The sequence below is a fragment of the Eublepharis macularius genome, chromosome 1, assembly GCF_028583425.1.
Source record: "Eublepharis macularius isolate TG4126 chromosome 1, MPM_Emac_v1.0, whole genome shotgun sequence".
Classification (NCBI taxonomy): domain Eukaryota; kingdom Metazoa; phylum Chordata; class Lepidosauria; order Squamata; family Eublepharidae; genus Eublepharis; species Eublepharis macularius.
Genome location: NC_072790.1, coordinates 221617425 through 221641665, shown reverse-complemented (window position 1 = coordinate 221641665; position 24241 = coordinate 221617425). Strand labels below are relative to the sequence as shown.

The 24241-nt window shown below is 41.6% G+C and overlaps 1 protein-coding gene across 2 annotated transcripts in view; it reads left to right on the top strand.

Annotated features, from left to right (window-relative positions):
• Nucleotides 1-24241, top strand: part of ELP3 (elongator acetyltransferase complex subunit 3) — a 111530-nt gene that overhangs the window by 10150 nt on the left and 77139 nt on the right. For both annotated transcript variants that reach the window (XM_054982037.1, XM_054981959.1), the window contains exon 7: nucleotides 1196-1350. In XM_054982037.1, coding sequence (XP_054838012.1) covers nucleotides 1196-1350 — 155 coding nt within the window. The remainder of the gene's footprint in view (nucleotides 1-1195; nucleotides 1351-24241) is intronic.

Sequence of the window (24241 nt, the reverse complement as noted above, 5' to 3'; positions counted from 1 at the left end):
ATGCAAAATTATTATTCCCCTAAATATTTCTAAACCACTGTCCCCCCAGTGTTCCTGGTGTATAGGAAAATTCCTGCTAACTGTATGTTGTGGGGATGCAGAACCTGTAGATAGATAGGACTTGTTCATACAAATAGCAGGTGAGGTGGTAAATCTGTTTCTGGATTGTATTACTGTACTTGGCTCATAGGAGATCATATGACAGAATGCTCCCCCCATTAAACAAAATCCTATTCAAAGAAATCTATCATGTCAGGAAATGGGGTTCTAACCTAGAATTCTAGTCATGCTAATTTGCTATGTACAGGGCACTTTTTCATGCAGAAGCATTCAACTATGCGATTTCCCACCAACCTGTAATCTGAAGTAATGCCACCCAGACACAGATTTACAACTGCTTATGTCTTCAAGATCTGTTGATAGCTAGGAGTTTGAATCCAAAAGCTAATTAATTGCAGAATGCTGTTACTGGGCTAGTTGGGCCTCTGCTGGGCTATCCCTCTGGTGTCTGCTATGTGTTAATATTGCTGTGTAGTATGTTTTTTAATTATTGAATGTGAGCTGCCTTGGACAGTCTAGAAAAATGGTTAAAATATTTAAATACACATAAACACTCTAAGTGATTCACTGTGCCATTAACTTTCTTCTGTGAAGACAAAAGGATGTCATCAGAAACTTTGTTCATACAGCACACACCCTTAAGAGTAAGGATGATCTAAATCTGTATGAAAATGGAGACAAATATTAAGTAGCTAGTGAGAGAGACAGTTTGGTGTAGTGGTTAAGAGAGTGGGACTGTAATCTGGAGAACCAGGTTTGATTCCCCCACTTCTCCACTTGAAGCCAGCTGGGTGACCTTGGGTCAGTCACAGTTTCTCGGAGCTCTCTCAGCCCCACCCACCTCACAGGGTGATTGTTGTGGGAATAATAACATACTTTGTAAACCTCTCTGAGTGGGTTTTAGGTCGTCCTGAAGGGTGGTATATAAATTGAATGTTGTTGTTGTTATTGGTTACTCGGTTTTAGCAAGTAGATGCACATGAGGAATCCGAAGAGGGGAGCCAAATTAGGAAATTTTCTTCTGACCCAAAACTTCCTTTCCAGGGCACTATATACTCTTAAGGGCTTGTGCGGGCCAATTTATTTGCTTGAGTCACAGAGGCAGGTGTCTCATGGGCTGATCTTATTCTTGTAGCTGAAGCAGCTTGGCCACAGTGTGGACAAAGTGGAATTCATTGTGATGGGTGGAACTTTCATGGCACTTCCAGAAGAATACCGAGATTATTTTATCCGTAACTTGCATGATGCTTTATCAGGTCACACTTCCAACAATGTGGCAGAGGCTGTCAGGTAGGTACATTCTCCTCCTCCTCTCTGTCTCCTGGTTTGATTTGGTTTTCTTACATCAGAAAATTGTATAACATGAGTGATCACCTTGCTTTCCCATTTATGGGAAACTCATTTATGTGAAATTTCTATAGGTGCTGTTAAAAGTTTACTGCCTTAGTTATAGTGTCTTTACCTCTTTTAAAGCTACTGATGTGGAGGAATGAACTTAAGAGCTCATGTTCTAATATTGAGCCTCCTTATAACCTTTTAAAAGGCCCCAGCCTTCTTTCCCCAGTGGTATGGGCTTGTCTGCTTGCTTATAAGGCGCACCAAAATTCTAGGCACACTGTACTGTATGTCTAAACCAGGGAGCGTGCCTGGTTGCAAACAGACTTGAGGGAAAGGTTCTTTAGCCCTCTGCTTTGATTGCCTTGAAAAGTCCCTTCCGGCTTGTAAACCTGGCATGAAATTGGCATACTTCTGGTATGTGGGCAGCATTTCTCCTATTCACTTCCTTGTGCAGCTGGGCAAACTGGGGCCGAAGGTGAGAGGAGACCTGGAAATCTGTGTCTTACAAGAGGTGGGGTGGGGGAGTTCCTGGTTGCAAGGCCTCATGTCAGCGAGCAGCTCTCCCCAGCAGTGAGTCTCCTTTGCTAGACTGCAATCCAGTTGCATTGGGCAGTGTTCTTGCTTTGGGAAGATGTATTGGCAGCCATCAGGAAGTCCTGCATGCCTATTTATTTATTTGTTACTTATGGTCCACCTTTCTCATGCAGACTCAAGGCAGATCACATAGTGCAAGTCAATAAATCAATGGCTGGAACATTCAATAAACAATATAATAAATTATGGGTGACAGAAATTTGAAGACAAGCATGCCACTCAAGTATCTCCTGACAACATCTAGGCTGACCAAGTGAGAAGGTGCCCTTCCAACTGAGTCCTGGCACCATAACAAAGCAACAGGGCGGAAACCTTGGAAAAGACTTTATAGCAACGTGTGTAGTTCCCAGGCAGTCTGGCATGTAGGGAAGAGATTCCAAGAAATATCCCAGAGAAATAGAGTGTACTAAGGAAGCCAAAAAAAAAAGTATTTATAAAAAGGCTTATTATAGAAGAAGGGGGGAAGTGATAAGTAGATTCTCAAGGAGTAAGAAAGGGGACATAATACAAAATAGGTGGCTGCTGATTTATCAGGCTAGAAAGTAACCCGTGATGGGTTACACTTGTGTTAATTTTTTAAAAAGACCTTTTAAGGTGTGCTGCTGTACCTGGGGATTCTTCCATTTTATCTTCACAAGAAGAGTAGGCTATTGAATAATTTTGCAATTTTGCCCTTAGCTGGGCAGTAGGGAAATGGCTCTAACCATTACACAGTGTGTCACCTTCAGCCTGCTTCACAGATGTTGTCAGTTAGTGATCCAAGCTCTTGGGAAGTGACTTGTCTACCTTTGAGGCTGAGTTTGCTGATCTGGAGAAGCTAAGACAGGCAGAAGACATGCAGATGAGACTTCAGGGACCTGCAAGAAGGATTCTGCTCCCACGCTGAGAGCTCTTCTGCTGTCGCAGAGAATGAGGATAGTAGACAGCATCAGGGAAAGGAGGAGGGGAAACTATTCCATAGAAAGGGACCAATTCCTCAGAAGATGTCCTAATATCCCCTTAGACTGAGGGGTACCCTTCCAGGATTGGGAAGGGAGAGCTTTTGGTAGTGAGAGATTCAGAAAGGAGGGATGCAGGTAAGTGGGTTTTGTAGTATGTGTTTTGGCCATGTGACTTGCATACCTGGTGTGATGGTCGCAGACTTCATGCCCTGTTTAGATAGGTGACATGTTTGAGGAGTTGACTGTTGTAGTGCACATTGGCACTTAAAGGAGCATTGAAAAGTATAGTCACATGTTCCAGGAAAAACAATTTAGATTGCTAGGTGGGATTTCAACCCATGATCTCCAGTTTCAAGCATTTTCAGAAATGTATTACTTCACGCAGCGCATAATGATTTTGTGAAACTCACTGCCAGGGTTGTAATGACTGACTACCACTTCCTCAGATGACTTAAACAATTAGGAGTGGACAAGTTCTTGGAGACTATGTCCATCAATGGCTGTTACTTGTTAGGGCTAAATAGACCCTCCATCCTCAAAGGCTGGGTGGCTTGCTTGTAGACCTTCCAGGGAGTTTTGCTTAGCCACTGTCAGAAATGGCATGCTGAGCTAGATGGCTCATTGGCTCCATCCAGCATAGCTGTGTTCTAACCTGAGCATGTGTGTGACTGGCCCACAGTTGTGAGCTTTACAGCCAAGTAGGAGTTTGAATCCTAACCCCTCTTCTCTCCTCACTTCCTCCCCACCCATCCCCCAAATCCAGTGCTTACCACACTGTCTTGCATGGCCACACATCTTTCTGTAAAATACCAAGAGCCAGCAAATCAGATACATTTTTCATTCTGGGTTTCAGTAAGTTTTCCTCTGGAGGGCAGTAGATACTTAAATTTTTTTTGCTCATGCTAAAATATGTTGCTTGTTTAAAGCTGCTTCTCATCACAGGCATCTTTTCAGGTGTGGGGTAATGCTTGTGAGTGTCTCAAAATAGGTTCAAAAAGCATAGCTTGGAGAGTCATTCATATTGTTAGCTCTTTGATTCATTAAATGAACACACTGCAGAGGAGGCTGTGCAGTTCACAGGTCTTTCTCGATAGCAGCTGTGTGAAATGTTCAATTCAAGCAGCCTGCGTGCATTTGCACAGTGACTTCTGGCAGAGGAAACAATGTGAGAACGTCAGAAGTTTATTGGTTAGCCTCCTAACATTTCACTAACTTAACAGTAAAATATGTAATCATAGCACTTGGCATTTATATATTATGAGCACATTTCCTATACTGTGGTTGCATGCATCATAGACACAAAGAGAACTTGTTGCTACCGACTCTTTCATGCATATTGAGCAGGAGTGAAGGTTTGGGAAGCTTTGACTAAAGCTCCAGTTCACCATGATGTCCAACTGCAGGTGCCCAGACAGACTGGAATCCCCCCGTAGATTTTTGTAGTTTTATTTAAGGCTCCCCAAACCCAGAAGCCTTCCATTGCACTCTGAATGCATGAAGCTGCCTTATACTGAATCAGGCCATTGGCCCATCAAAACGCAGACTGGCAGAAGTTCCCCAGAGCCATGGGAGACGTCTTTCTCATCACCTACCACCTGATCCTTTTAGCTGTAGATGCTAGGGAGTGGATCTGGAGTTTTCTTCAGGCCGAGCAGTGGTTCTACCGCTGAGCCTCTGTCCCCCCTGCTTTTGAGGTCAGGGGGGAGTATGTGAGCACAAAAAGTTGTGTTCGTGTCTATCACAGACAAAACTTAACACCCCCTCAGAGCAGTTTACAAAGTATGCCATTATTATCCCCACAACAAAACACCCTGTGAGGTGGGTGGGGCTGAGAGAGCTCCTAGAAGCTGTGACTGACCCAAGGTCACCCTGCTGGCTTCAAGTGGAGGAGTGGGGAATATACAATTTTACTCCCGCCCCTTTTTGTTCCAGATTTCTATTCCCTTCATTTGTTTGCCTTAAGCATGGTTTGCCCTCTGTCTGTACAAATGCTGTAGCCATGTTGCTTTAACTTGCATGCATAACTTGGCTCAGAGCTTCAATCTGAGTCTTTGGAGGAGTGCAAAGAGAAGAGATGCAATAGTTTCTCTTCTGGTCAGTAAGAAGGAAGACTTGCTTACTTCTTGAGAGAAAAAGACCTTTCATACGTTGCATTACATTATGCAGGAATCCCTTGTAAATCTAAGTAGGAGTTAACATCTAGCATCTTGAAGCGTTTGGTGAGTCACTGGAAATTGTGGCCTCTTGTCCCCTCAGGCAAGTGACTTGAAATGTGATTAATGGCAGCAGTGTGGATATGTGAACCCATCTAAAGAAATAACTGCCTGCCAAAACTATTACTAATTTGATCTTGGTATGATCTGTCGCTGAAAGTAAAACTGATTTGTAATCCTAATTTTCTTCTGTTTTGACTGATAATGATTACAATTGCAGGTGTGCGTGGATTTGTGTATGTGTAATAACTACTCATCAATTTCTTTGTTCTTTTCCACTCACTTTCCCCAGTCTCTCTTTCTGTTGCCTGGATTTAAGACTGTATTCCCCTGTCACAGATCTACCTCGGTTTGACAAGGGTGCACACCTGGGTCAATGTTGAATTTGCATGTTCCTTCCCTCTTCCTCTTGCATGGCTTTGCTGAGATTGAAGTCTGAATACAGTAGCTACAGAGATCTCAGTTGCCTGTGTTTGCCATACAGGTTTTTCTTGAGCCCAGCTTGTAGTTTGTACATTTGCTACTATATCATGCAATTCTGTGTTTTCATTCTGGATTGAAACTTGAGGATAATAATACCACATTCCCCCAGTGCAAGGACACCTCTCTTGTTGCAGGCTCCAACTCTCTGTGTTTTGGTTTTGATACCATCGATCTCTTTGTGATCTGGCTTTGACATCTAAAATAGACTGAGTTCTTTTTTTTAAAAAAAAACTTTATATTGCGTTGTTAATGTGTGTGGCGATTTAAAGTTAATTTGTGCTTGCTCTTCTTTGAAGTTCAGTTTTGTTGGTCTGTGTGGCAATATTTTATTCTTACTGGCTTTGTATTTTAAAATGAAGATATGTTTGTAAAGCATCAGAAGGTATAACAAATTGGCCTGGTGCTCTAGAGTTTCCTAGGCTACGATGGCTCCCTGTCCTGAGGCACTTTAAATCTAACATCTAATGGATTTATTACCATATTTGACATCTGTTGCTTTGACCACATTAACACCATGTCTGTATATTAGGAAGGAAGTTAATGGAATTAGTAGGGCCCAATCTAGTTTTCAGCCTCTGCTCTAAATAAGGTACGGCAGGCCCTGGCGTTTAACACACCCTGCCACCCACCCTAAACCTTCTTCACAGGCTTCCCAGTCAGGCTAGACACACCACCTGTCTAGCCTCCACTTCAGCAGGCAGAGAGCCCTGACCCAAATCCTTACAGGTAGGGGTGTGCGATTCGGATATCCGATTCGGATAAAATACCCGAATCGGATCCTATTTGTAAAGATTCAGGATTCCTGAATTGCAGCCAGCATGGTGGCCCTGATTTGGAAATCCTGAATCAAAGCTTCCCTGAAGCATTCAGGTTACTTCAGGGTAAGTTTAAAGTGCCCTTTAATCACCCCACAACCTCCAGCCCAAGCTGCCCCACTTACCTTGGCTCTGCTGCTGTGGTGGTGGTGGAGGCTGCGGCCTGGCAGTGGCAGCTCCGGCCTTTTCTGCCACCCTGCGGGCCCATGTGGTGGCGGAGGAGGCTGAAAAGGCCCTTCCTGCCCCTCAAATGGCCACTGCAGCAGCCATTTGAGGGGCAGGAAGGGCCGGAGGAGGTGGCTCCAGCCTTCTCCACCACCCTGCGGTCCCACGTAGTAGCGGAGGAGGCCGAAAAGGCCTTCCCCACCACCCTGCTGTGCTATGTGCCACCAGATCTGGCCTTCCTGGCCATCTTGTGGGCTGCTGCAGGCCCAGAGAAGGAAGCACAGTGGCGGCGGTGGCGGCTCCAGCCTCCCTGCTGCAGGCCCAGAGGAGGCAGTGGTGAAGGAGGCAGCTCTGGCCTTCCCCGCCCGGCTAGGTAAGTGAGTTGGAGGGGATGGGGGGCGAAGTGGGGTATGTGGGGGTGAGTGGGAGTGCTGGGAGAAAACCCAGCCCCCTGAATCACTTTGGAATGCTCCGAATCTTTACAGAGCATTCTGAAGCTATTCAAATGCCCAAATCTGAAGCAGCTTGCCACCTCGGGTTTTGGGTATTTCCGAATGTTTTTCCTGCTTAGGTAAATCTGAAGCAGGAAACCTGAGTATTTTTGGGGTGCACACCCCTACTCACAGGGTCTCCTCCTCTTCCAGAGTCTCCAACAGACAGGAAGCCCATTCCTTGAATTTGCCTCCCCTCACTCAGTTCCTGCCCAGGTCTATTGGGGTTAGGGAACATAGAGGTTATTTCCCCTATATATGCTGCCACCGTTTAGCTGAAACTTGGCCCACTTAACATGACTAGAATGTTTGAGGTCTCTGTGTGGTATTTCCCCTCAGCCACCAATTCCAAGCCAGCCAGGGTTAAAACGAAACCCAATTAAACTTTATTTACAAGATGGAACACAGGAGTGAATGGTTTTAAACTCAAACATTTGGGGGTTAAACAGAGAATGTTTCAATGTAACAGAGCAGGTTTAACTGCCAGCTTTCTCTCTGCTGCATTCTTTCAGTAGCAACAAAAGCCTTTTCTCCGCCTCTCACTCTCTCCAGCGGATTCCAACTGTCCCTGGCTCAGCGTTCCACCCCCCTCTCGTTGGCAGAGCTGGAGCCGGTCCTGTCCATCACACAAGGGTATATCCTGCATATTGAGTGTCTCCAATGGACACTCTTCTCCTTGTAGTCTCTGTAGCTAAGTGTGCTCTTTTCTTAGGAGGTGATCTGTTCTGCATTGGCCATTGTGAATAATAGGCCTAGAAATGAGTACCTTCAATCTCAGAAAATTAAATTTCATTTCGCATTCTGAGAGCAAATTCTGTATGTTCAGAATTTGTACATGTTGTACATGCAGAAGGCCCCAAGTTCGATCCTTGTTGTCTCTACTTAAAAGATCTTAGATATGAAGTGGTGGGTGAAACTTTTCTCTGCCTGAGCTCCTAGAGAGCTGCTGCCATTCAAACCATCCTGACTCAGTGTAAGATGGCATCATGTGTTGAATTCCCATGGCGCCGTTCTGTAGTAGGAGAACAGCCCAGAAGGTTGTGGAGGCCATTCTTCTTTGATGTTTTCAACTGGAAGCTTTTACTGAGGGTGCTTCAGGCACAGGACAGATGACCAAGGAGTAAAGTTTGATTACCAATGCTGTGAATGTATGATGATGGCTTATTGTATAAGCAGGGTGCAGCCAAGCTTTTCACTGAAAGAAAAAAAGTGGATTGACATTTGTTTCCATATTTTCTGTGTGGCACTACAACCAATTATAAGTTTAAATGAATCTACATGTTGCCCTCTGGAGTTCTGACCTTCATCAAAGGTCCATATTTTGAAGAAATGTTATTTTGGCAGTGAAGGGAGGCAAAGAGGTGACACAGTGTTTAGAGGAGAGTCAGTGTGTAGAGCCATAATGATAATAGTAATAAATAACATTTGATTGATATATCGCCCTTCAGGACAACTTAATGCCACACTCAGAGAGGTTTACAAAGTGTGTTATTATTATCCTCACAACAATCACCCTGTGAGGTGGGTGGTGCTAAGAGAGCTCTGAGAGAGCTGTGACTAGCCCAAGGTCACCCAGCTGGCTTCAAGCGGAGGAGTGGGGAATCAAACCCGGCTCTCCAGATTAGAGTCCCGTGTGCTTAACCACTACACCAAACTGGCCATGCAGGGAATAATGTCACCAGGTGCATTCTTCTGCCTTAAGTGCTAAGGCCCCACTTTCTGTCCTTTTGCTGTTCTGCCTAGCTGCCCTCTGGTTTCATATCCTGCAAGAGAGACTGCTTCCAGCTTTCAGACTGTTCTCTTGTGACTTTTTCACAAGGGCAGAGATCCTTTTGATGACAAATTCTGAACTGAATTCGGTTTCTGCCTCTGGTTAGTGAACTTTGCCGCATGTAGCATTTCCATTTCCACCACCTTTAAGACTCGTGGTAACTCATAGAGCTAGCCACTATTATGTGAAAAGTTGTTTCTTTTCCTCCAAGGACATTGCCTCAGATGGCATCAGTACCCGGGGGGTGGGGGGTGGGACAGGACTGAGTGAGCAGCTTGTCCCACCACAAGGGATTTTCCCTTGTAAAGAATACCTGACAAACTGATGAGAAGTTTTAATTTTTATCTCTTGAGAACACAAGGTACTAAGGGGATTTCGGCACCAATTCTGGATCTCTATCAAACAAGGATGAGGATTTAGCGATAAGGCAAAGGGCGCCTCTTCTGTGGGAGGACAGCTGTCTGTGTGTGCCAGAGAATCATTACTCTGCTATCAGCTTTACTTTGTTCTTTAGAGAAATGCCTTCACCTCTAGGAGAAAGGAGAATCTAAACAGGAGCCGCAGAGGAGCTTAAATTAATAGGTGCAACCCCCCACCCTATCCCAGTTTTCTCTTTACTTTCTTAACTTTCCCTGTGACTCACTTGATAGGGGAGGGGGCAAGATACTGTCCAAAGCCTATCCAGTTGTGACTCACTGTCTGAACAAATGAATGAAATCCAAGAAAGTCTTAACTTTCCCGGAAGTTAGTGATAAGTTTTGGCTCAGGAAAAAAAGATAAGACCTTTAATTGTGTGCTGTATTAAAAGGCTTAAGCGATGCTAAACAAATTGGGCTGCAACTAGCTGGCATAGAGCAGATCTTTTGGCTCTGTTGGGTTCATCTGGCAGATGTGAAGAGCTCTGGCTTCTTGCTTAGCTACCAGAGATTTAGTTCTGCGTTGTGGGACCCAGGATTTTTTTCTATTTTTAGTTTTTGGTGGGGGGGAAATAAACTCTGCGTTTCCTGTAGTTTGGCTGTGGTTTTAGTACTTGCATTGATATTCTGATGATGGCATCGCAGTGCTGATGTCTCCTTAAAACAATTTTTGTTCTGCTGGTTCAACAATTCTCTTTTTATGATAGTTTTGAAATGGCACTAAGATGCTGCGGCATTGTAACAAGATCCAATATCCTCGGAACACTTTCTATAGATGAAGCCTTCAGTATTTCCCAAACTTTTTTAAAAAAAAAATTTTATTGGGTGAGTAAAAATTAATATTACAAATTTTCAATTAAAACCCTCACTTCCCTGTTCTCCCACCCTTTTCCCTCCCCCCTTAATCTAAGACTGCCAACAGTTTTCCAACCCGCTGTCTGAATCTACTACTTATATCCCCTTTTCTATTCTTAACTGTCTTAACACACTAGTAAAATAGATAATATATATTAGATTAAACAAAACTTAACATCAAACTATCAGTTACGTTATGTTTCTAACTTATCTCCTCTCTTCTCTTGTAAAGATCAGTATCTCCTCCTTTCTGCAAAATTAATAGTTATCTAACAACCATAATTGTCCCTTTACGTCCCACTTCTTTTCCAAATACTGTTTTAGTTTACCCCAGTCATTGAGAAATTCTTCTGGATTCTGTTCTCTCAACTTTCTCGTCATTTTATCCATTTCTGCCATGTACAGCAATTTTTGTATCCAATTTTCAATAGATGGTACTTCTTGCATCTTCTGCTTCTGAGCATATAAAATTCTTGCCACTGTTGTCATATAGAATAATAAGGTTCTTTGTTGCCTGGGAATCTCTTCTAATTTCAGATTTAGCAACAACAGTTCTGGGTTATTATTTATTGGGATTTGTAAAATTTCAGTCATAACTTCTGTAATATCTCCCCAGAACTGCTTTGCTACCTCACAAGTCCACCACATATGATATAATGAACCTTCATGGTTTTTACATTTCCAACACTTGTCTGACATTTTGTTGTTCCCATATGCTATTTCCTTTGGCGTTAGGTACCATCTGTAGATCATTTTGTATACATTTTCTTTAAAATTGGTACAAGTCGATATCTTCAATGTATTTTTCCACAAATGTTCCCATGCCTCCATTGTTATGTCTCTATTACAATTTATGGCCCACTTCACCATCTGGACTTTAACAGTTTCATCCTCTGTATACCATTTTAACAAAATCTTACAGACTTTAGAAATCTTTTTCTTGCCTTCTTGTAGTATACTTTCTTCCAATTCAGAGTTTTTCCATTTAAAATCCCGATTTTAAACGATCCTTGTCATATAAGTCTTTAATTTGTCTGTATTGGAACCATCCATAGTGAGAGGATAATTCGTCTCCTGTTTTACGTTTAATCATATTTTGCTCCATTTTCAACACCTCCTTATATGACAAACATTCCTCTCTGTTGTAAATTGTTCTCGGGTCAATAACTTCCAGTGGCACCACCCATGTCGGGATACCCTCATCCAAATATTTTTTATATTTTTGTAGAGGCTTCGTCTAATGTAATGATGCAGGAACATAGAGTCCGCTTTAATTTTATCATACCCATAAGTACACATGCCAACCAAAGAGTTTTTTGTATCCTTCAAGTGTTAAAAGTTTAAGATTCTCTAACGACATCCATTCCCTGAGCCACACCAAACATATTGCTTCATGGTATAGTCTTATATTTGGTAATTGTAGTCCCCCTCTTTCTTTGGCATCACATAACACTTTCATCTTCACTTGAGGCTTCTTCCCTGCCCATACAAAGTCCGATATTTTCCTTTGCCACCTATCAAATTGTTCATTGTCTCTTATTATTGGTATTGTTTGCAATAAAAACATAATCCATGGTAGTACATTCATTTTAATTGCTGCTATACTTCCCAGCCATGACAAATTCAACTTATTCCATTTGATTAAGTCTGTCTATTTGTTGCTATAGCTTTTCATAATTGTTCTTGAATAAGTCAATATTTTTAGCAGTAAGTTTTATTCCTAAATATTTTACTTGGTGTGTTACCTCGCAATTGGTAATTTCCATTAACTCTTCTTGTCTTTGTTTCCCCATATTCTTGCACAATAGCTTAGATTTTCTTTTATTAACATAAAATCTGGCCAAATCTCCAAATTCTTTTATCTTATCCAACAATCTTGGCATGTTTTGAATTGGATCTTCTACAATAACCATTACATCATCTGCAAAGGCTCTGACTTTAAATGTAAATCCCTTAATCTTCATACCTTTTATGGCATCATCCTCTCGTATCTGCATCAATACAATTTCCAATATCATGACAAACAACAGTGGAGACAATGGGCAACCCTGCCTTGTGCCCTTCCGTATTTTCAATTTCTTAGTCAATTCATCATTTACTACAATTGCTGCACATTGGTCTTTATATATAGTTCTTACCACTTGAATGAACTCTTTTCCCATCTGTAACTTCTCCATTGTGGCGAACATAAAATTCCAATTTAAATTGTCAAAAGCCTTCTCTGCATCCACAAAAAAGAAACCGACTTCTTTTTCACAATGTCTGTCATAGTACTCTGTTGCATTTATTACCGTCCTTAAATTGTCTTTAATCTGTCTGTTTGGTAAAAATCCTGCTTGTTCTTCTGCAATAAATTCAACCAGCCATTCTTTGAGCCTCTCCGCCAATATTTTCGCAAATATCTTATAGTCATTATTTAACAATGATATAGGTCGATAGTTTTTGACATTGCATAAATCCTGCTCTTCTTTTGGAATCAATGATATGTTAGCCTCATTCCAGGTTTCAGGAATCTTTTGTCCCTTTAAAATCCCATTCATCACTTTTTTCAGGAAAGGCACCACTTCTTTTGCCATTACTTTATAAAATTTAGCCGTTATTCCATCAGATCCTGGTGCCTTCCCCAATTTGGTCGATTGTATTGCATCCATAATTTCTGTTTCTGTTATTTCACCATTTAATTTTTCCTTCTCAGATATCATTGGTAAATTAATTTTGTCCAAATATCGATCAATAGCGTTCACATCCACTCTTTTACTCTGATATAATTTGGCATAAAATTTATAAAACGCTCTGCTTATAGCTGGTTGATCCGTTAACATTTTGTCGTTCTCCACAATCTTGGTTATCATTCTCTTTTCTCTCCTTTTTTTCAGTTGCCAAGCTAAATATTTCCCCGGTTTATTGGCCCCTTCAAATGTCTTTTGTTTTAATTTTTTCAATTCCCACTCCAATTCTTTGTTCTCCATAGCTCTTATTTGCTCTTGTAACATCCGTATCTCCTGATGTAATTTCTTTTTTCCTGGTCTTTTCTTTAATTGCATCTCTTTGACTTTTATTTTTTCTTGAATTTCTTTCCATTTTTCCTCCTTTCTTTTCTTGTCTCTTGCATTTAAGTCCATTAGAATGCCTCTCATGACAGCTTTATAAGTATCCCATACCTTAGGCATTGGCACTGATTTGTCTAAGTTATATTGTATAAAAAATCTGGTTTCTTTCTGTAACACGTCTAAGTTGCTCTGATGCGCATTTTCCAAATCTCCACATAATTGGGTTGTGATCTGAGCTCACTTTAGGCATTATTTCAACCTCCTTAGTCCATATTGTTAAGTCTTGAGGCCCAGATCATATCTATTCTTGATAACGATGAGTGTCTTGCAGAATAAAAAGTATATTGCTTGGTCTTAGGGTTGCTTCTTCTCCAGACATCTTCTAAATTCTCCTGATTTTGTATTTCAAAAAACGATTTTGGCAATAGTCCCCTTTTCTTTTGTATTCCCTTCGGTTTTTTTGTCTGCTTGCAAATTTGCTACTCCATTAAAATCACCCGCCAAAATTATTTGAGCATATGTCACTTGATCTAGTTGATTCATCAATTCTTTAAAAAAAATTGTCCTTGGCCCCATTTGGTGCATAGATTCCCACTATCAATATTTTTTGAAAGTTCCAAATAAATTCCACCTCCACATATCTGCCTTCCAAATCATTAAATATCAATTTAGGTTGTAACTCTTCTTTAACATACAAAACAACTCCTCTTTTCTTTAGTTGCAGTCACAAATTCTCTACACAATTTACTATATTTTAAATACTTTAGATCTTGTTTTTTAACATGGGTCTCTTGTAAACAAGTTACACTGCATTGTTGCTTAGAAAGCCAATGAAAAATAGCCTTGCGTTTGGAAGGTGAATTTAGTCCATTTACATTCCATGAAATTACTTTGCACTCCATGATTATGTTCTGGGTCTCTTAGATAAGTCTTTTTCATTGTCAAAAAAGAACATCTCCATCTCATGTCGTGATCTGATGGTTCTTCTAGTTGATTTAAATTCAGAGCTCACACCTTCTGGTATCTCCCATCTGTATCTTATATTTAACTCCTTCAGAACCTGGGTAAGTTCTCTGTATTTTTTCCTTTCCATCAAAACTCTGTTGGGTAGCTCTTTCATTATTCTCACCTTTTTCCCATCCGTTACCAGTGGATTTTGGAAATGCCTGCTAAGAATTTCTTCTTTCATTCTCTTTGTGATAAACTGCACAATCATATCTCTGGGTATATTTTTTTGAGCTGCAAATCTTGAGTTAATTCTGTACGCCACATCCACGTTGCTTGCAATCTCCTCCAGTGTTTTATTCAAGAATCCTGTCAAAATCTCCAAAATCTGTACTTGGGCGGTTTTTCCTTCCTCCTCCAGGACGCCTCTAAAAGGAAGTTGTCTATCCATGTATTTACACTCCATCACAGCCATTCTGTCGCTTAGCACTGAAGTTTCCACTTTGAGAGAGGTAGCCAATTTTTCTGTTTTTTCTTCAACTTCTTTAACATTTTGCTGCGTCGTTTGTAATTCCTTCTTAAATCTTCCATATTCTTCGCCAATTCAGCCACCTCCGATTTAATTGTTTCCTTAAGATCTTTCAACATCTCTTGCATAGTTTCATTTAACTCTTTATTACCTTCCACCATCTTTTTATCCAAGTTATCAAATGCTGATTGCCAGTCTTTTTTCGACATCGTGGGGTTTGATTTACTCCGCTCCCACGAGTCTGCTCTCTTCCTCAAATCTGTGATTTAAATATTTTATTTCCGCTATTTTAATCAGTTAAAATTTGATTTTTTTTTCTGTGATGCGCTTTATATCATCCAAAATGTCGGGCATCTTTTCTCTATGGTTTTAAGGTTGAAGTCTTGCCCTTTCCCTTCTTCAAAATGGAGCACTTCCTTTTACATTGAAGTCATGCCCTTTCCCTCTTCCAAAACGGCGATTTTCTACTTCCTTCTCCTCTCAGCGGTCCCTCTGTCGCCTTAGCTCGATGGTTTCTGACGAACTTCCTGTTCCTTCTCCCGTCTCACAGCTGCCTTCTCGCAATGCTTCCTCCGTTCCCACAGTTCGTTATCTCTCAAAACCGCAAGTATATAAACAATAGTCTCTTTTCTCCTCTAATAGCTTTAAAAGTCTTATTTTCACATTATTTCCTTTCCGGAGTGAACTTAATTAGCTCTTTACTCAATTTCAAAGCCTGATTTCCACTTTTACTTTATTTTTCCAGTCTAAATCTAGCATCATAGAAGAGATATCGATCTTTACCTTTTCGGCTCTTTTCTGGGTTGTAATCACTGTTTCTGATGTTCAGATTAGTTCATTGGTGTTACTGAAGCTTGGGTATGGCGGTCCTATGCCAATTCAATGACTCCAAAGCTGCTGCAGAGATTACAGCCACCCGTCTTGGAGCGGGATCTCAAGGCTGAAAGGGAGTCCTTTATTCAGAACCCCCCCTCAGCCGAGATCTACTCACTCTCTGGGTCTCAAGCGTTCTTGCCTGTTCTCCGCCTGAAAGCAGGGGGCCGCGGGCGATCTTGCACCCCACCAGCCCAGACAAACAGCACCTTGGACAGCCCAGCTCCCTGAGCTGCTTCAGACCTCCATGATCCCCAAGCTGGAAGTCAGTATTTCCCAAACTTTTGATACCTGAGGCACAGATCGTAGGCAGATGAAAACTGGAGGTATATTGCACTTTTACACTTGAAAGGTGCATATATCTATCTTCTCAGTCAAATCTTAGAACATTGGGCATGTGTCTTCCTTGAAAGTGCATAGTAGCCAAAGCAATATTTTCCCACTGGCTACATCAGAAAATTCTGGTACTTCCTCAAGATAAAAACAGTGGTCCTGCATCAGTGCACAGTGTAAGGTGGGGTAGGATTGGGGCTATATGGAATTCCCTGCCATGATACATGTAGAGCAGTACATGCATTCAAGATGGTGGCTTCAACGTTTAGAGCTAACTTTGGGGCCTTAGTGCACAGTTTGGGAATAGCTGTAGTCTCTGCATCAGTCTGCATAACTACCAGACCAGTCAGATTAATCCAGCAGTGTTAACTTGGCCACAAATGTACCAGTTAGCTTCGGCCATGTCACTCTTGAATTGATTTCTACATCTGAATTGCTAACATATCCAATGGGGCAGATTGGAAGTAGAGAGGGAAGAAGAACCATCCCTGGAAGGATTGTAGGGAAGCGGGGGTGGTTCTCTTCTCTTTCATGTGTGTGTGGAGAGTGCCATCCAGGCATAGCTGACTTATGGAGATCCCTGGTGGGGTTTTCATGGCAAGAGACTAATGTTTGCCATTGCCTGCCTCTGCCACCCTGGTCTTCGTTGGAGGTCTCCCATCCAATACTCCCTAAGAAAAGCAGTCACATTTTGAGAAAACAGTACAGTTATTATTAACAAATGAAATTCAATTGTATAGAGAAATCTACTGATCCATGAATAAAGCAAGTTAGTCTGTAAAAAGAATCTTCTGAAACACTCTAGAATGTATTTATTTGCTTCCCCTGGTAACAGCCCATTAATGGTGCAGTTGTGCCTCGAGCTACTTCCTTGTCTGTAAAATGGGAAGACAGTTGATGGTACAAAACATTTGGTTCTTCTCAGCTGTGGGGACTGGGTGAACTCTAAATAGCTTCTCTGTGTGTGGTCTGTAAAGCTTCATTTTGATGGGCATGACTCAGTAAATATTTGTGGCAGATTTACGTTCAGTAACATGCATTTGAAGAAACAAAGATGGTGAAGACAAGAGTTGTGTGTAGTGGTGCTGAAATTGAGGCCCGTCCTCTGGATTTCAGAACCAAGCTACAAGTGAAAGCCTGACACAGGTTGGACATTTGTCAGCTTCCTTCAAGTTTTGATGGGAAATGTAGGCATCCTGGGTTTACAGCTTGGATCTCCATTACAGCTGCAAGACCAGGACGCCTACATTTCCCAACAAAACTTGAGGGAAGCTGACAAGTGTCCAACCTGTGTCAGGCGTCACTTGTAGCTTGGCTCTCAGTGCCTTGGCTTGTGTTTTGAAGTCTTTTAACAGAGAACTGTGGGTTTTTAATAATAAAAAGATGTTGGGTTTAATTATCCTTCATGTTTTATACACACCTACATTTCTCTCTCTCTTTCTCTCTCTCTCCCCCCCCCCCCCCCCCATACACAGCTCACACAGAGTAAACATTTGTCTTTGGACTCCAGAGGATTTGACATTTATTAGGACGAGCACTTTAAAGGAATATATCTGTTGTGCCCAAACTTTCAGTTTAAATGTGAATGTAAATGCTTTGTGATGGGTCAGACCAAGGCCCGCCAGCCTGTTTTCAGCAGTGGCCAGCCAGATGGTATGAAGCTAATGGCCTCTAATGTCCCCCCCCCCCAACATCTGGTATCTAGAAATTTGCTGCCACTCAGTAAAAAGGCTGTATTTAATTGTCATGGCTAATGGCTGTTGCTAGACCTTGTCAGGGCACAATAAGCTCAGGCCTAAGACAAATGAATGGAAAGGGTGATCGACCTCCGTCCAAATCCACTCTAACCTAGCAGGCCTGTTCTTCAGAAGTGAAAGAAGGAGAGAGATAGAAAGCCTGGAATTAAGTTCTTGAATACAGAAGTAATGCTTATTAAGTGCACACTGATGAAATTCAAAAGCACCCCATCGTATTTCACTCATACATAGATGCTCCTCCATGTATACTTGAGCCGACTTTAGATGCACCTAATTGGAGAAACTCAGTGGGGGTGAAGGAGATTCTTGTTGGAAATACAATGTTTTGTGTACAGAGAAAGCGAAAGACACAGAATACCTGCAAGAGGCAGCAAGGCTGACAGTTAGATAGATGCCAGGATGGGGTCCTTCTTTTCTGTCCTTTTTGTATATCTCCAGATTGGTATTCTTAGGCTGTTTCCTGTTTCTTTCTGGAAGTTCCTCCTCTTCTTTCCCTATTTAGTAACGCAGTTAGTATCTATTCTGTTTCTCTCGGCTTTCTGTCAGAGTTGTAGTTCCTGAATAAACTCTTCACTCACTCCTTAATCAGACTCAAGTTCATTCCTAAGATATACCAGAGCCTACAATTCTCACACCCTGCCCTTTGTGTGATTTTTGCTGGTTTGGTCCCAGGAGCCTTCTGCCTTGCGCCCATTTAGGATTGGGGTTGGAATCAGCCACATCCAGGAGGGCAGTGCCACAGCTTTCTTGGGAGAACTGCCTTCTTTGAGGGGAAAGTCCTTTTTCTCTTATCAGAAGGTTGGCCTGATCCAGAGGTGTCTTCAGTATCTTGGCCAGAGGTTTTCAGCCCAATTGCCAAGATAGCATTGTAAAAGAGCTGAGGTGGGGGAGGCAGTCACGCATACAATGTCCCTTTGTGTTCCCTGCAAACAGGAAAAATGAGGTTCTTTTGTAGCTTGTGTCTGCTTCAAATAATGGAAATGGCTCATTTGCTTGTTGTAGCTTGTTTTTGCATGGACAGTCACACCGCAGGCACACTCACCCACACATTTATGTCTTTAGGCTAGCATTCTGTAAAATAAAGATCAGTTAATAATAAGCACATAAATTCAGTAATGCTGGTTGCAAATTACGTGGCATGTTGGTTAAGAGAAAGCATAATTAAATCATGCATGGCTAATTACAAAAAGGCATAAAAATTCAGTTGGCCATAAGTTCAAGACTATCCCTAGGTTCTCACAGCCTTTTCTTTGAATCTTTTTCCAAGGCATCTATACCTGTGGCATTATTCTTCATGTTTTATACATACATATGCATTGTATGTACAGCTCCATGTATTGTACGTAGAGGGAAGATTGTACATACGTCAAGAGGGAATGTTTATATTTGAGGATTCCGCAGTTTTATAGAGCTACAAGCAAGGAAGGTTCTTCATTGCATTTTCCAAAAATTTCCAGAAGAAGCACTAAAGGGTACCTTTGGGTAATGGTGATCAGGATGGTCTGTCTTCATTTTAGTCCCATCTGATACTGGTTATGTGTAAAACTAATCCTGCCTCCAAAGCTGTATCCAAAAGCTGGCTTCTATACATTCCATTACCAAATAAAAGCTTGTATGACCTGGTCTTTAGGTTGAAAAATCATGTGTACAAAATCATCAGCATCTGCTTCCATGATCCCCACATGCTGATTTCGTCCTATTCCAACTTTTGTGCCAGTGCCACAGCTGTCCCAGTGCAGCAAAAAGCTAACTCTGTTTGATGTAGAGTGACAGAGAGATGTGAGCCCTGCCAAATGCTCAAGGGATGTAAAGTGTGCAATAAAAATTTTATGGAGGTTTTTGAAGGTAGCCTACTTCTTCCCTTGGCCAAAGTTGGCCAAGAGGCATTGGCAAAACAACACTTCTTCACCTTTACTACAGAACAGTCCACACACGTGGTTAACAGTAAGAAATTGAAGCTGGGCAAGTATGTTTATGCTTTGGGCATAGTTTCATGGAAAAAATGGTGTAAAACTTAGTGGTGTATCTAATTTCTGTTCATAGATCCAGAGGAGTTAGCCGTGTTAGTCTGTAGTAGCAAAATCAAAAAGAGTCCAGTAGCATCTTTAAGACTAACCAATTTTATTGTACGTTTTTATTCTGTTGTGTCATCTTGCAGTCTCTTTGATACCTGGGGTTAAATTTGCAGCAGCTGGAGAGGTTGGAGGAAGGGGTCTTCTATGGACTAGGGCCCCTTGTGAAATATGATCGGGGCTGTTTCTGTTTCTTTCATCAAGAGCATCCAGAACCAGGACACAGGTCCTACAAAATGTATCAAAGCCAACCAAATGCAGTATAAGTCGTTGAGAATGTGTTGTAGCAGCTGCATAGAACTTCCTCTCAGCAGTTGTTTTTTTCTGTCATCTGAGCCTCTCTCGGTGGATGGTAAAGAAACTAGGTATTTGCTAGATAATGTTCAGAGGAAGGAAAATAATCAGCAGCAGCTGTGCTGCATGCTCACTCCAGTGCAAGCTAGCTGGGGGAAATGTGGCTAGAGGTGCCATTAACTCTTGTGCCAGGCTGGCTATGGGGTGAAGAGCCATTTCTAACGCACATTTCAAAACGCAATCAATTTTATACTGGTGTTTTCTAAAAGCGGGGCATTAGAGTCACTCTGTAAAGTTTATATGGGACAAAAACTCTGGAAACAAAGGAGAACACACCTTGTCAGTACCAGAATATATATATTTGCTTGTTCTGTATCTAACCTCAACCAGTTAACTGAGTGGGCAATTACCTCTACTTTACGATAGTTCTGGATACAATTCACAAACTAAACCCCCGCCAGTGTCGTTTTTCATCAGGGCACTGAAGCTGTGACCAAATTGCAACCTGCTAGGGGTTGATGGGGCAGCTGTACCTTTTTGCCTGTCTTAGTGGGCTCTGCAGTCTTTAATTTTGTAGTCATGGCAGTGTTAGTGATGCAACTTGTAAGGAAAAGCTTTCAAGGAATTTCATTCATTCCCAATGCAGAGATCCCAAATGGCTATACATACACATCTTGTCTCAGATCTGCATCATTAAATTGTACATTTTTGTGAAGAGACATGAGGTATGAAGCTGATTAGTAATTTTATTTCCTTTCATTAGGGAGGCTGGTTTTTTTCAGGTCCTGAAACAGATGGTGACTGCAAGGCTCTTTGCTGAGATCAGCTGAATGATACCATAGACAAATATAATAAGATTTCTGATGTAATGTAGTTGTTTCAGTTTTTGGAAACTGATGCTGTTGGAAACCAGAATTCCATTTGTATGAGAGGAAGTTATGTCATACGCTGAAGAAAAGCGTACAGTTCCCGGCTATCTGCTGTCATTAAAGAATCCATGCTACAGTTGATTTGCAATCAGCGCTAAGTACCTTTCCCGTAAAATAATTTACCCTCTTCAGTTATGTTTCCACTGGATAAGGGAATAGATGTTGTTGAGTACAATGCTGTCCTTTAAATAAAAATGGCATCAATGTCTAACTCACACAGTTATTTTGGGACAGGGAATGTGGCCTGAACTGGGGAAGGAATTGCTGATTTGTTACTTAATGAGCCTAGCTTCCCCCCAGGGATTGCTGCCTGGCCATGGTCCTTTGAGGGTCACGACTGTATCCAGACTGTCCAGGAAAGAGGCAATGGGTTCAGTACGAAGAGAGAAGCTACAACATATTTCTTTGTCATACACTCAGCTTTAATTTTAAACCAAGTTGTTTTCTGAAAGCCAGCTAGATGAAGCATTCAAAAAACAAAACTCACTTTAAGTGTTAAAAATCAGCTTTTAATTTTTACAAATGAGTTGTACCTGTTCTCTTTAGTATATTAGTGTCAGAAAGTGACTGCAGTGGTTGTCATTTCTGAAATTATCGGGGACATAAGTTTTCCTAGTATACTGCATCTTTAGACAGCTAGTAGAAGGCTCTGCTTCATCACTTCCGTAATCCTCTGACAGAGAGAGGAATTCGTTTGGCAGGGGTTTGTTCAACTTGCTCTCCTTCTTAGTTCAAAGCAGAATTACACCCTTCTAAGCCTGTTGACTTCAATGGAAAAGAAGCGCTGCATGTAGTTAACCATAAAAGTTTGTTTCATACTTTGGGGGGGTGGGGGTGGGGGGTTTGCAATGTTTTTGAGTGCCTGGAAAGCTTCAGAATTTTTTCTCTTCCCAATAACTCAGAGATATGTCTGTGTAAAGTTCAGAAGGTTAGTCAAAAGCCAGTGTGGTGTAGTTGCTAAAGCATTGGGATACAATTTGGGAGACCTAGGTTCGAATCCCCATTCTGGGAGCTTGCTGGGCAACCTTGGGCCAGTCACGCTCACTCAGGCTAACCTACCACACAGGGTTGTTGTGAGGATAAAATGGAAGACAGTGATGTTAAGCCACTTTGCGCTCCCATTGGGGAGAAAGGTAGGGTATGAATCAAGTAAGTAAGTAAACAACATTCTGTTGTGGAGCAATCTATGGAATCCACTGTCACTTTAACAACCTAAACCACTACTTTGTGCCATAAGCTTTCAGGAACTAGAGGATCTGGTCAGATTGGCTGCAGCTCCTAGAAGCTATACTGTGGTATATTTCGTAATCTTTAAGGTGCCACAGCATTCTTTGTTGTTCCTATAAGGTAGGTGAGGCTGAGAGAGTTTCATGGCAGGGTCTCCTGTTCCTAACCCCACTATTAACTTACTATATTGAGCTTGTCATCACATTATACTTATTGGCGTTATCAATACACTGCAATGACACAGGAATGGAATACATTTTGCCATCTGCTTTTGGAATGGCCAGTGTATTCACAAAGGTCATTCTTCTGACTGTTCTGGCTGCAGCTTGTGCCTGATTTTTAATTAAACATCAAATGCCCAATGAGTTAGCGGTGTGACGTTTGGGGATTGGATTAGTTTAATGTGTTTTAATTGCCAGTGTGATTGCATAAAACATGACGCACATCTTGCTATTTGCGGGGGGGGGGGGGGGCGGCTGCCTGCTTTCAGTCCAGCAGTTCTAGGAAGCAATTGGGGAAAGGGAGGTTGTACAAAAGGAGGGGGGAGGGGAACCATGCCCAAGTGGATTATGGAAATCATGATTACAGCAAATATCTTTGATATTATACACAGAGCATTTGCTGCCCCCTCCACCTTTGCACTGATTAATATATAGCATTTCTGACCAAACTGCAGTGTGTGTGACATTCCTGTTGATTGTGTTTGGCGCATAAGAGCCCAAAGGTCTGGCTGTGTCATAGAGCCACACCTGCGTTTCCGCTTGCCTCCCTTGCCTTGCTTCTCAGCTCAGTAGATTAGAGGAAAATCCATAATGAGTGGTTCAAAAGCAGACCTCCCCCCAAATCTTCTGTCACAAGTTCAAGACCAGCTCTGGGGTTTAAGAGTCACCAGCAGAGCACACGTGTTGCTTTCACAAAATCCCAGATTTGATCAATTGGCATCTCCAATTAAAAGATCACTTGAGACTTTTGAGATCTGCTGTTAGACAAAGTAGACAATATTAAGCTACACTGTTTACTCAAATAGCAGGCTTGGGATTTTTCCCCAGATATGTGTGAAAAAGAGGTGGGGTCATCTTAAATTCTCATACAAGTTATAGTTATGTCCAGTAATAATTTTTGTGTATAACTGGGGGGAGGGGGATCATCTTTCTTTTGAAAAAATACAGTAGACGGGCTAACTTTAAAAGACAGCTTTATATGTTCATTCCTGAAATAAAAAATGAGAATTTCTACACATATTTTTCAAGACCCAGTCCCACAAAAGTCCAAAAATAAGACATGTTTATTTCTTTGGCAAAACTCACAAGGTAGCATCCATTTTATAGCGGCATGCAGTAAGTTAAGCCCTGTGCACGATGGAACGCCAATTTGTAGTAGATCACACTTTAGCGATTCTTGAATTTGGGGTTGGGTGTGTATCATTTAAACAGCATATTTTAAAGTCTTCTTGGTTTCCAACTCATGATTTTCTGAGTTTGTATCTCTTCTGCTTCCATTGTGGTTCTTTGAGGGATGTGGTACCAAATTGTTTTGTTCCAAACAATGGTTACGTGCCTGAAGTTAATGGGATAGGGTGAGGAGCATATAAATCTCAATAAATACTTCCTGCCATCTAACTAGCTTTTATTAGTAATCTAGTTCCAATACAGTTGCCAGGTATGCAGTGATTGACTTGGGCTTTTAACAGATGTCATCCTGGAAGCTGATTTGTTCTAAGCTTAACATGCTGCATTATATTGCTGTGGCAGTGACTGCAATGCAGTGTTTCAGTTATGAGTAAATGGACCCCTGAACGTAAGTAGGAAATACGATGATTCACACAAATGCCTTGTGTCTTTCAAAGCTCCATTGTGTTTCTCCTCCTAAAGTGCTTCTTTTAGAACTTCCAAGTGTTATGATTAGTCCCAAATCAAATTACGCTACCTTTCGCCTCGAGCTTGCCAGGTTGTTTTGCTACAATGCTCAGTATATTAGTTAGCAGTGGATGGTGGCATTGCGTCTTTCATTAATCGAAATCCGTCCAGAATCCCCGCCTCTGTAGGGTTGGATGGGGTTGATGGTGAAAACGTGTACTTTGAGTGTTTTGG